Source organism: Channa argus, chromosome 17 (assembly GCF_033026475.1).
Source record: "Channa argus isolate prfri chromosome 17, Channa argus male v1.0, whole genome shotgun sequence".
NCBI lineage: Eukaryota > Metazoa > Chordata > Actinopteri > Anabantiformes > Channidae > Channa > Channa argus.
The window spans coordinates 583554-597893 of NC_090213.1; the positions used below are offsets into that span (position 1 = coordinate 583554).

Here is a 14340-nt window from a genome sequence, read left to right on the forward strand (position 1 = left end):
CTTAATTAAAACAATATATAGGGTTCCTTATGGCTGTATACTGTGCATACATATACAGCAATTTTCTTGCTGTGACACTGGTAAAATAAATGAGCCAAGAGATTTTCTACAGGTACTGTATTACCTTTTGTCAAAACCACTCAGACCCTTTGTCAGAACACTGGAGAAGTTTAAGCTGTAATTTTGCAGTAACACCTAAAGGGAATTTCTTTAAAATGAACACAAACTTGTGCTTTAAGGTGAACTGATTGGATTTTGGATCTCAAAATCTCAAGTCACTGTAACTTCATGTCAATCCTTTACTAGTACATGCTATAACTCAGAAATACCAGGAGGAATTTCACTACATCTGGTACAAAAGTTCACTTGGACTCATGGGTCTGTATAGACATGCATATACAACTGCAACCGCAAAGTTATGATTCTTGTTAAACAGGTAACCACTACTTATGTTTGCTATTGCTTGCTATTCATATATAAGTATCTTTTTAGGAAACCCATTGCACTTTTAGTTGCATATTGACTTTGTGTACTGCAACCACTTCTGAATTTAATGAGTTTTAATAATTCAAGAGACAAAGTTCAGGTTTCCTCACCAGCCATAGGTCTTCTGTGGTTTGGGCAGTGGATCATCAAAAAATGAATCTCCATCATCAAGGTCCTCCTCCACCTCCACGTTCAGATCTAAATCTTCCTCCTGCAGACCGTGGGAAGATATCCTGTTGTTGGACACCTTCTGCTGGACTCCTCCTTGGCCCAGACACATCACACCCTCAGAGTCCTGATGATCACCATGAACACAACACAAAATAGCAGGTTCAGCTTTGGGCCAAATGTTTACCAATTATGTGACTGATTGACGTTTGAAGAAAAAACATGTGGAGGCAAAATTGCTCTGTGTCACCGGCCTCAGCTCCATGATGTTTACACAACAGCTCAAGTCAATGTCAATCAGCAGTAAGACACATCTGTGACATAAAACTATCAGCTTTTAATCCAGTTTATATTTTACATAATGTACACTTTTAATCTGTGGTTTCAGAGATGCTGAACTTACTGTAATAAAATCTGCCATTTAGAAAATACTTTAATAAGGGTTTGTATAAGTTACCTACACTCAACATTATTACTAATGTTGTAAACCATATAAAATCAGAAATGTCCAGCAGAGTTTTTATGTTTATTACACAAGGCTTGTTTATGAGAAACGAGACCGTCTTAACAACTTGTCTCTCCTGATGCTGTAGAACTGCACATTTGAGTCACTACAGAAAGTGCTTATTGATCAGTTTTTATTGCCGTATTCAGTGGAGATTAATTGTGACTTAAAGCTGCTGAGTTGCACTGACTTGGAGGTTGTGTGATCATCATCGTTATGTTTCTGTTAGGATGAATGATTAAAGCAGATAGGAGAGTTAGTGCATCAGTCTCAGATCATCACTTTGCTCTTGTTCAGATCTCTGAAGCTGATCTACACTGGCAAGGAAAAGTTTGGGAACACCTCCACACCTAAGCGATTTTATTATCTTTATTTTTCATTGAATCAAATGTTTTTAAATGGCACACAAAAAACATATTTGAGCACAAAATAATGGTCAAACAAAGCTTGCATGTTAAACTGCCCTTCACAGCAATAACTGCCTGAGAAACCCATGGAATTCTAATGATCAGTTTTTGCAGAGGTGGGATTTATTTCTAGGCCTTCTGCAGAACTTCCCCAAAGGTCTTTTTTGGTCCAGCTTCTCCCACACCAGTTCCATAGCTGCCCAAGCCCCCATTAAGAGTATTCCAGCAGCTACTTCCTTCTGATAATAGTCCACTGTCCATCTTGGCAAACTTTTCTTATGATTTGCCAACCTTGGTAGGGGTTTTTTCTGCCCATGAAACCAGCTGACACCTCCTCTCAAAGTGTCTCCACAATGTGTACTAGTCACAGTGTCTGTGCACACTGGTTTCTTTCTTGTTTTATTCAACAATGCAGCCAATTCGGGAGCAGTAAGGTTATTTTTCAAAGAGGACACTTGTAAGTACTTGTCTTCTTGAATAGATGTGCACTTAGGCCTTCCACTGAGTCTTCTGTCCTGATAGGATCCAGTTGCAACATGACTATCACGTACACCTTTTTAAAATTTATGTAATTTCTTGGCTATATCCTATAGAGAATAACCTTCCTTTATAAAGACAAGTTTAGACTGACGAGAGTCTAAAGAAAGCTGATTTTGTTTGGCCATTGTAGCTCTCATTTACACTGAAACTGACAGGTCATTATTAACTATAGAGGATGAGCTAAATATGAACTCATATTATTTATTTACTGGAAATAAACATTTTAATACCTGGGAGGGGGATGCAGTAGCAGTAGTTTTGTAAAATGTAATCTTTGAAATCTTAGATTGTTTGCCGACCGATTAAGTTGTTGGAGATGAAAGATGGACATGTTCTGTGTATTGGCTTTTGTTATGTAAATATAAAATAATCTCTTAGTGTTTCCAAACTTTTTTTGCCAGTGTACACTCAGGTAAAGGGGAGTGCAGGGGTGAACAGTCGCCAAATCACTGCATTATGCATAATTCAAGAAAGTATTTTCCTTTTACAGTCAACCTACACCTTTACATTTAGGGCAGAGTTTGTGAAAGCAGCATATTCATGTTTTTACTCCTACTGTCTGATACCATGTAATTGCCCACAATCTCAGAGTGAAAGTGAAGTGGGTGTGTTCTCACGGGGAAACTAGGAGGTTTAAAGCAGAAGAGAGCAGCTGCACTTAGCTTCAATTCAACACATTTTATCAGAACAGTTTAGAGACTGGAGGTCATGTCAATAGGCTGCAGTTTATCAGAGGGATTTCAGATTCATCTTTGTGAAAAACATGTTCCTGGGTTCAGTGTCCTTACTCCGAGACAACTGAGGATCTAGAAAACTCCGGCTCCCATTTAGAATTGTATGTGTTTTATCCGTCATGCCATCCACCCACCCACTCTGCCTATGTCATTTTAATTTGTACAGAGCTAAAAGATTACCATTTACTGAAACCTGCATCAGGACTCTGTGAGTTAATGTAGGTCATAACCTGAGTCATTTGACTGCTGTAAATGGGCTGCTCACATACAGATTATTGAATCTGAGACAATAACAGGTGCTATTTACTGTGAATGAGACCTGCATTAGCAGCACTCTGCCCTCTGTGACATGACAGAAGAAAAAAAGAACCCAGCTACACTATTGATGGAAACAAATGGCAGGTTTTTCTAAAATGAAAAACACATTAGTACAGAAGCAACTCAATCTCTTTGGATTTCTAAATGTTGGCCAGACAAAAACCTTCAGCTCACACTATAGGCAAAACAATTAATTAATTACCTAGGGAAATAAATTGTAATCGACAATGACTTTGTTGCAGCTCCATTCATGTGTGTCGTGATCTAACTATGAGAAGACAATTAGCTGTTTGCATCAAACGTTAATTTTAGTGATTTTTATCCAGGATTGTTTTCTAATGAAGAGGTTTTAAGGATCCGAATGTCAAAGTTAGTAAGCATGACAGTAGTTGTTATAAGCGATGGTGAATGTGAGCATAAAGCTGGGTTTCACAGTGTGGCCTCTTCCCTCTGCTCTTTATGTTGTTACCTTAGCTGCTCTCTGACTCTGTCCTTTGTGACTGTGGCCTTTATATCTGGGAATCTGTACACGACAGGGACAGGGCAGCTATGAGCATCTGCAGGCCTGAGCTAGCATCACACCTGTAAAGTCACCAACAGCATCTAGAAACTTCTACACACTGTTGTTCAAAGTGTCAATGGCACTTGTTCTGACTTTCTTGTCACCTCAGGTGATTTATAGCCTGGCGCACACAAGTACACCAACTCCGACACTTCAAGATGTACAATATTGATTTGATGTTGCTGTGACACTTGACTTGATCAGTGTCTTCAGACCTAAGACTGTGTTAGAGCAGCTGTTTGGATGTAAAATCCTTCAAAAGGTCTCAATGAGTTAGTACAATCATGTTACAACAGACCTTAGGAATGCTAAGGCACTTCTAAGAAAACTTGTTTTTTCTGAAATTGGGTGTTATTTAATTAGATTTTTGTCTGCAAACAAGGAGAACAATTTCACAATAGTTAAAATTATAATCAGAGGGAAATATGAACTTATTTAAGAGTAATTATCAAGTACTCCATATAATCACGTTTACAGTGAAACAAATCAACAAACAAACGGAACAAACGTGTGTTATTGAGTGCAGGGAATTATGGGAATTTTTATAATACCTTCAATACAATAAAATGACAGGATGCACTGAGATCTTAGCCAGTACCACAGTTCTGTGCTCAGTGTAATTTTATGTTCTATTTACACGCTGTCTTTGGGACACTGTCCCACTTGTGTAAAACTAGCTAAAGTGTAAAGCTAGCTAAAGTTAGCTTAGTCAGTTGGCTCACTCAGCTACACAAGAGTTACTCCTATCAGTTGGTAGGTTTTTAATATTTACTAAAAACCAATGTTTACATAAGAAATGGTTGGGAGGAGCAACCTGTTTTGATTGCATGAAAAGCTCCAGTTAGTTCGAATTTAAGCATGCACCAAGTTAAACTCTTAAAACTTGAAAACAGCAAACAGCTAACACTGCCAAGATGTTTTATAATCAGGGCTTGACATTAACACCCGTCAAATTCAGGTGGATTTCAGCAATGGCAGGAAACACAGTTACTTTCTCCCCTTTTTAATTTTTTTTATTTTGTAGTCTAAAAGCCATCTGAAATAATTGCAACGTGACACTACAATTCCCATGAGCACTACCTGTACACAGTGTTTGCTAATGAGGACATGGCAAGCTGAAAGAAAGTTGGATAAAGCACTGGTATGTCATCACAGTCTGCACTCTTTACAAGGCTAATTCAAATTAGAGAAAAAAAACCTACCTTACTGTTGGCTGGAGAACTGATTTTCTCTTCTGGGGAGCGACTTTGAGATTTGCTGACATCAGAATCCCGAAGAACCTAAATTTCAGAACAACAGGAAACTTCCTGTCTTTAATTCATAAACATCAACTACTAAACATTAATATTAATATTTTTTTAGTTCTCTTTTAAATAACCAGAGGGTTTCTGATAATCTACTTCAATAAAAGAAAAGCACTCTATTAACCTTGTATTGTTAGTGTAAATGTTAAAGTTAAACATAATCTATAAAGTTGAGACAAAGTTTAATGCTAAACCCTAGGGACTTTCTACTTTTTTGTTTCCCCTGCTTCCAGTCTTTATGCTAAGCTAGACTTACATAAACTAAAACTAGCTTTACTAGCTGAACTTAAAATGACAATGAATGTCTAATCCAAATTGGGGAAATACAAAGCAGGGTTTCTCTTTGGATTCAAATTTAAAGCTTAAAAATAGCATCAGATACTAGTGACTATCAGCATCTCACCACGTTTCTGCACTGAGTGAAGAGACACTTGTACATCCCCAGAAAGAGCTGAAAGTCCACCACTGGGAACACAGTACAGACAGCATGCAGCGAGACATTATCTACATTAATTACCAGCGTAAACAAGATTAAATCAGTAACTTTGTGTAGCTGTTCTGTGAGTGAGAACAGAACACTGAATATGTGACAGAACATGTTCGACTAATGGTGGACTAAAAAAAAATCTTACTTTTAGCAAAGGTTTTATCTGCAGCTCTGAGCTCGTCACTGATGAACCTCTCCAACATGTTTCTGCATATCACAAACAGAGAGTTAAAATCACTCCTCATCATTCATCCACAGCACTAAAGCTTAAACCATATATGTTAAACCATCATTAATGTCTTTGTTCTGTTTGTTTCTTTTAACTCCCAGTTGATTTTAATTAATTTATGTCAAGTTTTTGCACCAAACTGTACTCAAAATAAAAATCGGTATGCATTCAGTAGGACATGTGGACACATATTTTAATAGGTTTTGACCCAACAGATTGCATGACTTGGGTGGTATTGACATCTAGTAATTTCTCTACTAGAAATTCATGTGAGAATACGTCAGTTAACAGTAATTTACAACTGGTCCTTCACGCATTACTTGTGCTCATGAAATTCTGTTGCCTGATATGCAAACACCAGTCACAGCTCTTTTGGACACACCCTGTTTATGTCCATCTGTGCACTGTTCAACTTATCGTACTATGTGTTATTGCCACTCAATAGTTTTTGTAGTTTGATCACAGAAAATCAGTCAATACAATGTTTCTTACTTTATGTTGACTAAATTAATAGCTACTAAATAATTAGTTGTTCAAGATGAACAGATGCTTTCATTTATCATTAAACATTTCCTACTTGTTCAAACTGGGGAACAGATCCATAAAGACACTCTTGAGATCTTCTTTTAAAATGGAGCCGCTCCGCTCCTGAAAGGGGTGAAATAAAGACATGTAATAATGCAGTAGGTGATTAGCCAGAGAGTGATGACATCACAAGCAGGTAAGCAAACTCTAACCTTGTCGTAAGAGTCAAATTTCAACTGAGCACTTGTGATCTGTTTCTGAGTCGGTTCCTGTGAAAGATGAGGAGAAAAATAACTTGTTAATTTTTTTAAAAATCTGAAGGATAACAAACAAAACAATCATTTAAAAAATATAAAAATACATTCTGAGAATTTTTACCAAATGTCAGGAGTCTGATTTCATCTCAGAAAACCACAGCATGTGTGTGTGGTTTTCTCTGTGACAATTTAGATGGTTTACTGTAAAAGTTTAAAAAAAATTGACCAAAAAAAAAAATGTTTCAAACAAACACATTCACAAAGGAAATGTTTGTCTCAGTGCAAATATCACAAAATCCAAAGATAAAGGGACGGTAAGATGTTCTCCTGCATTCTCCTGCTTTAGAAAAACAAAAAACTTTTTAAAAAGGCTGGATATGGGGATTTGGCTACTTTAACTTGCTGCTGATAGTTCTGTCTAATAAAGAAATAATGATTGTTAATAGTCAACAATAGACAAGTTTTCCTAGGGGAAAAGTGTTAACTGTTGGCAGTAGTTGTACTAACTATAGTACAGTAGTAGTAACACAATGCAGCAGTAAAAGTTCCAGCAGTAGAAACGAGGGCACACTGACATCAACAGGAAACCAGTGCTCCATCTCTCTGCAGCTCACTGCCCCAGATCATAGCACCAAGCAAAACAAACTAAAACACACAATACAGACACATCTGTGCATGAAAGTCAAACACGCTTTACGGACAGGACATTTGGACACACCGGTACAGGTTTTGGAAGGACCAGAAGTGACCAGTGAGGCCAAAACAGCTGGTTTTCTGCAAACCTGTAGGAAACTGCCATTTACAGCTTAAACAAGGGACACAAAAACACTAAACAAACTCATTTATTGTGGACAATCATGCAGCCTTAAATATCTGAGAGTGACAAAATAATGTAAACATGTGTTGCCAGTAACTCGTATGATTCTTTTTTCACCTAGAACGTCAATAAAAGTTTCAGTAACCAGTAACAGTCACCAAACATAACGCTTCTGATTCAAACCAAAAAAATTCTGGTTTTGTCTCATCTGTCCACAGAACATTCTTTTGAACAGCATTCTGGTTTATCCACATGGTCTTGATCAAACTGTGGATGGACAGCAATGTTCTTTTTTGGAGAGTAGGACCTTCCTTGTTGCAGCTCTGACATGTTCACCATCACTGTTCAATGTTCCCTTTTTGGTTGATTCAGGAACATTGATATTAGTAACTGGAAAAGAGGCCTTTAGTTTCTTAGGTGTTACCCTGGGGTTCCTTGTGACCTCCCTCATGGGGTGAATCTTTGCTGGGCCATTCCTGGGGAGGGTAACAGTGGTGTAGAACATTGTCTATGTGCATAAACTTTTGCCACATGCAGATTTGAGATTATTCATATTCTAATGAAAATGATCCAAGCAAATGTAATTTGTCTTTTTAACTTTTATGTAGTTCGGGTAGATTCACTAAGAGGTCACCTCTCTTCTTCAGTATGTACATATTACCACCTGGAAGCTGCTCAGTAAATATTCACTGGAGCTCAAGGACAAAACAGTGGTGTTGAAACAAATGCTTTTTCCCCCACTTGTCTCACATATTTATACAATCCCATTACAGAGTCTAAAGCTCAGTTATCTAACCTTAAGTCCACCAATGCCAGTGACCTTGTTAAATGTAAAATAAGTGAGTAGTTTTGTTCCTTTTGTTTTGATAATTTCTAGCTATTATTATTTATAACAGATGAGAATATGACAAATTTAGTTTACAGCCAATTAAAGAAGGACATGTCATCAGCATTGGCTTCAGCCTGCTCATTTCCATTCTTATTTTGGCGGATATTAAAAAACGTATTAGAGTGTTGATTGTATGAAGACTTCTGCTTTGTTTATTTTCCAACTTTGCATAACTCATTGTAGATTACCTGAATCAAGTTTGTTTAATCAGAAACTGAAGAATATCAATTAAATTTCCCTGACTCCAGCATCCTGAAACGGTGACATCTGATTGACTTAACAACAACTGATCAACAGTGGGTAGATGGAAAACATGCAAAGCAGGGGCCTTGAGGACCTGGATTGAGAACAGCTGATCTAAAATGCACCAGATTCTAACCTGGACCCTAAAACTGATCTCTGAAGAACTGTCTACATAAAAACACAGTAGGAACTCACCTTGGGGATATTTCCATTTCTGTCTACCTGTTCACATAACAAAGTTCCACAAACACAGGGAAAAGAAACCAGAAAAATGATCAGACACAAATATCTTACAAGGTTTCATTTGATCTGCAGCATAAAGAAAAGGTAATATCCAATAACAAATAAGGTGAATGTGAGATAGAAAAGTCATCAACCACCTGATGACTGTAATAAGGATTAAATCAGCTCCATTTGTGATCCACCAGGTCAGACGGATGCTGGCTAAATTAAACTGGATTCATCTCTCACCTCAGTGCTATCTGTGGGTCTGTCTTTGTGTCGTCCTCTCCTGACAAGTTCCAGAAGCAGAGGAGAGTTCCTGTTCACCTCAGACTCAGACAGACCCAGTTCTCTGCAGACTAGGTCCCGGCTGTCCAAACCATTCAGCTGCAAAAACATATCAAATCTGACGTCAGTGGAAGAACAACAAACCTTTAGCTGCATCGACAGTGGTGGTCTACCACATGCTGTTTGTGCTGAGAACACTTGGTTCACTGTGTGTTGAGACTCTAGATCAGTTCAGATCAATGTCTTCCTTTTTTTCACCTCAAACTTTCTTAGACGTCACAAGTCAGACTGAGGTCAGATCAGATCTGAAGCAGCATTTTCAAATCTCCCTATGTGGTCAAACTCACCGAGTTGATCTCGGGCTGAAACACAGCGAGAGTGAAGTCCAGATTAAAGACATGCAGGAAGTCCATAATCAGACTGGCCACCAGGTGTCCTGCAGTGAAGCATATCAAAGTTAGCTGTTAACTGGCACGTGGCATCTCTTCTCACTGTATGCGAATAATGCTTGGATATGGCTCCCTATAAATCCACCGATAAACTAAATTAACTAATCCTGGTTCAGGACGAGACTGAGCTGCACAAACATGTCATGCTGTGGTGAAAACATTTTAAATCTGTGATCTTTCTCTTCAAAGAGGAAAATGTGGATGCTGCTAAAGCAGAGAGAGTGTGAGACACAGGTGATGAAGGTGTTTTTATCTGTTGTTTCATGGTCTCCTCCTTCTCCTCCTAAAGATAATCTTGAAGTAAAACTGAAAGCTAGAAGCCGTCCTGTAACTTTAGACTGTATTTATGCGTGCAAATAGAATCTCTATGTGTGCTTTTGTTTGCAAACTCATCCACTCATGGATGAAAAAAAATGTTTTTCAGTTTACTATCATTTAAAAAAACGAAGTGTTTTGTGATTATCAAAATAGTTTGACTGAGTGAGGATCTGATTAAACAGCTAAGTTTCAGGTCTTTAACACACAACAGAATAAACTGTGGCTTCTTAGTACTTGTAAAATTCCTTCTTTTCCTGTTGTTCAAACAACAATTCCAACAATGCAGCTCTGCAGCCAGAAAATGCTCTCTCTTGTTTCCAGAGAAAAAAATGTTTCATAAACTGTTCTAGGCTGACAGAGCAGCTCTGCAGTTAGAGAGATTGTTTAACGTAGAACTACCACTACTGACAAACAAACCTGGCGTGGTTCTTCAGACTATCTGCATTGTAACAGGCAGAGAGATGCCAGATGGTGATACAGCTTCACCTTGTGGTAACAGATATGAACTACAGATACTGATTCCTGCACAGAACAGTGTCTGTGCATTTCCACAGATCAATAACATACTAAAGGCTTGAACTTATTTTAGGAGCATAAAGATAACATTAATCCAGCTAACAAAATTTTACAGTGACTGCAGACTTCATCGCAACAAGAAACAAATTCACATTAACAAACCTGACACATAAAAGCAAATTAAAGAACATGAAGAGGATCGCTACAAGAAGCAGAAAAACAAAAATCACAACAGGAGACGCATGGAGGAAAATAACTGACCGTCTTTGGTGTTGAGACATTTCTTGAGGTTTTCATTTATTAGTGGAGTTTTGTTCTAAGGATAAAAAGAATAAAATGTTAAACAATATTAGAAAGTAAAGACACACCACAACAGCTACCAGGATATAAACTGGAAATAATGATCACCTCTACTTTGTCCTGTTCCTCCATGGCCAGAAAAACAGCTGCCCTCATCTCTGCCTGCAGGAGCAAACAGGAATCAGCAACGAAATATATTTGTGTGTATCATTTATCATGTAATTTCACCATTATAATCTAATTTAAATCACTCTAACATATGGTAGTACATACAGTGATTTAGTCCAAATTGGTTTGACAAAAGAAAAATAAAAAATTTGCAATCAGACAAATGCAATAGATTTAAAATTTACACGTAGTTAATAGAATGAACTCATCGTTTAAAAATGACAAATGTAAGTCTTAACAGAACGAATAAAACCAGTAAAAAGCCTAGACTTAAAAGTAGAGAGGGTGTCTGCTTCCTGAATCTGAACTGGGAGCTGGTTCCACAGGAGAGGAGCTTGATAGCTAAAGGCTCTAGTTCCAGTCAGCACTCTCGCTGCAGCATTTTGGATTAATTGCAGGCTATTTGTCCCTGTCCTTTATGTCCCTGTTCCAACTTTTGAGATGTGTTGCTGCCTCAAATTCAAAAAGAGCTTATATTTTCCATGAAAGGGTAAAATGTCTCAGTTTCAACATTTGATATATTATTTATGTTCTATTGTGAATAAAATATGGGTTGATGAGATTCCCAAAAAACTTATTTTTAATCTAACAGCTGCTCTGCCATCAATTCTACTTTTACGATGTTAGAATTCCTCAGTTTTTAAGTAGTAACTGTCAGAAAGGTGACAAATCTACACATAAAAGAAAACTGAAGAACCACTTTGTGTTCTTTTCTATCACTACAAGAAGCAGAAAAAAAAAATCACAACATGAGTGAAAAAAAATCACAATTATTTATACTTATCTGCACCCTACTAAAAAGAAAGAAGTGGCCAAAACACTTCAGTACAACTCCACTAACCACTTTGACCTCAATAATAAAAAGAGAATAGAATTATCATCAAAAGGGGAATCCTTCTCTCAAGAAAAGAGGAGGGCTCAAGTACAATCTGTTTCCCATTTTTCATACTGCCATTTCATCCATCCCCAGGAAGATTAAGACAACTTCAGCACACAATAAAGCTTTAAAGTTTTTTTTTGAATTGTACAGTAAAATGGGTTCAGAATTGGTGTGGTGATACTATACATTAGTTTAAACAAGAATGTATTTACATTTCTTGGTAACTTCTAAAGGAAAGCTTTTTATGGGCATTCAAACTTGAGGACCCTGTCTGTTACAATGCTGTTAGGAGAAAATTCCCTTTTAATTTATTTAAGAACTGTGAGTAACTTTGTTTCTCAAGGTTTTCATTTGTTAAATAGTGACAGAAAACACTGTCGCAGCCTAGTAACAGTTAAGATAACAGCTTTTCACAGAGAGCCAACTGTAACCTGGTTCCTTAAGTCCATGTAAACACACTCCAGCAGAACCAGACACTTTTGCAACATGTCCACAGATAGAAGTTGGAAAGTATTTTTTTAATAAGACACAAATAGGACAAAGATATTAGCAAACTTTATATTACCACAGCTTTTAGGCTTTTAATGTGTGAAAAAGCTACATAGCATTTTAAATTTAGGGCCAGTGAGCTTCCTCTACTTCCTCTACTACTGTGTCTAGTCAGAAATCTGACTAAGGGGAATTTTAGAAATTGTTAGAAATTTAGTTTTAGTTTCAGGAGACCTATGAATTTTTTTAGTTACAAGAAAAAGTGTTCAGTACAATACAAAAAATGTATAGTAAAATAGCTTCAAATTTGGTTTAGTAATGCTGCCCTCTAACATCAGAAGCCATCAATGAAAGTTTCAGGTTACCTTTAATGAAAAGGTCTTTGTCAGAATGAAAACATGAAGAACTTAGTGTTATGGTGTAATGTTTTATACAATTTTAAAAACCACATTACAATGAGCAGCAAGCAAGTAAATTACACTTTTTCACGTTAAACTCATTAACTGCTTTCGTCCTTTTAAGGCCAATAAAATACGTCAATTAATATAATAACTGAGAGCTAATACCTACGTGAATGAAAACGTAAACCCCGAACCTCTACGTATCCTTTTTGGTCGTTTCTAGTACCCGTACCGTAAATACGGGGGGAAAGCCGCAACAAAACTTCAACGGCGGCTGGCTTGACCGTGTTCTAACAAACAACGGCTCACTTTACAGCAGTAAAATAAAGCAACCGTTTGAAGAAATTACTGTCATACTGCAGAAAACGTAGATTCTCAGGAAGGTTCCTGAGAGTTCCAATTCCTGCACCATTAGTCAGCCTAGCTGTCGTATAGCAGCTTGTAATTACAGAATATTGTATAATTACGAGGTCTACTAATTGTGACACAGTGATAAAGTAATACTGCTACTAAATAGTTGCCTTATTACAAAGTGCTTATGATATTTGACGTTAACATAAAGTTACTTCAATAAATATTCTATAGGACGTAGCTAACAGTTAGCGACGCTAACAACCAAGCATTTTCAACGTCGGTTGAAAAACGTAAGTTAAATCGCAATAAAACTCCACACGTCACTACCGTCACCATGAATGTGATGCTAAGAGTTTACGTGCCGACTGCCGTTTAACTGCCAGCTTGTCGTTTAGCTATTAGTAGCCCAGCATCGCTAGCCCAATCGGACCGGTTGAATAGATGTGTAATGGAGTAAATCCCAGTTTTTCGAACCTTAAGCTTGTTGAGGACTCCGCTGTTCTCCAGGTTCTGGATGAGCAGGTCCCTCAACTCGGTGTCGTCCTCTGCAGCTGACATGTTTATCGGAAGATAATGCTAGCTAGCTAACCACCGCCGCTGTCAGGACTACAAAGCCAAACAAAACACCCGGAAACGTGTTCTTCTGCTCCTGCAAAGTCCCACAGCGCAGGGGCGGACCGTCGCCACCTGCTGGATGAAAGTATCACTAACAAACAGCTCATTTTAGGTGCAAATTCCGGTGCCTGTAATATTTTCGAGCCTTTCCATTAAAATTTCATTCTCTACCACACTTTAGAGAGTTGCTTTTATTATTTTTCATCCACTCCATGTATCTGAAGTTTTAGTTAAACCAGACCCTATGAGTTAATAAACACTTATGTTTTACTGTGAATGAAGCGCCTTTACCTACTGCTGTTTCTATAGTAACGCTTTGTCAACAGGTTTTATTAATCACCACAAATATTTCAAACAAATCTGGACTAAACTCTAGAGCATGTGTTGACTTCAACATGAGTAAAGAACCTGATGTACTTGTACTTGTAGTGGAATATCTTTCAGGCCAATACTTGCCTCTTTGATTTGGGTATAGAACTGTTTACTTCTGCCACCTCTGGTTCTGACACTGTAAAATGCGCCATGTTCACACCAGATTTGAGCGCTCCCTGGTTTTCTAGTAAAAATGGTTAACGGATCCAGTTATTTCAGTGTAAACGCTCTCTTAGTGAATTAAATTAACACATTTGCAGTTTATTAAATTACCACAATTCCCTCAACCTGGAGTCTTCAGGGTTTCGATCCCAGGGGACAAAGTCTGGAAAAAGTGTTCCCCCCACGACACGTTTTAAATTTTGTCCAGGAATCAAACAGAGCACGATGATATGAGGAAAGAACGGAGGAACAGGAGGAGAGGCGAAAGGATGGGGGTAACAAGAGAATGGAGAGAACGGGGGGTGGGGGCAAAAGAGGAGAAAGTGGCATCAGAG

The 14340-nt window shown here is 37.8% G+C and overlaps 1 protein-coding gene across 10 annotated transcripts in view; it reads right to left on the reverse strand.

The window, feature by feature from the left end:
* Positions 1-14337, reverse strand: part of cep43 (centrosomal protein 43) — a 23323-nt gene extending 8986 nt beyond the window's left edge. For 6 of the 10 annotated variants that reach the window (XM_067481246.1, XM_067481244.1, XM_067481245.1 and 3 more), the window contains exons 1-13: positions 13331-14337; positions 10673-10726; positions 10526-10580; positions 9329-9417; positions 8943-9080; positions 8667-8693; positions 6478-6534; positions 6318-6388; positions 5657-5718; positions 5428-5528; positions 4923-5000; positions 3628-3681; positions 597-781 (exon numbers count right to left, since the gene is read on the reverse strand). In XM_067481246.1, the coding sequence (XP_067337347.1) occupies positions 597-781; positions 3628-3681; positions 4923-5000; positions 5428-5528; positions 5657-5718; positions 6318-6388; positions 6478-6534; positions 8667-8693; positions 8943-9080; positions 9329-9417; positions 10526-10580; positions 10673-10726; positions 13331-13414 (1055 nt within the window). In that variant the 5' untranslated portion in view covers positions 13415-14337. The remainder of the gene's footprint in view (positions 1-596; positions 782-3627; positions 3682-4922; positions 5001-5427; positions 5529-5656; positions 5719-6317; positions 6389-6477; positions 6535-8666; positions 8694-8942; positions 9081-9328; positions 9418-10525; positions 10581-10672; positions 10727-13330) is intronic. The other 4 variants (XM_067481238.1, XM_067481240.1, XM_067481241.1 and 1 more) reach the window with 4 other exon arrangements.
* Positions 14338-14340: the final 3 nt, after the last annotated feature.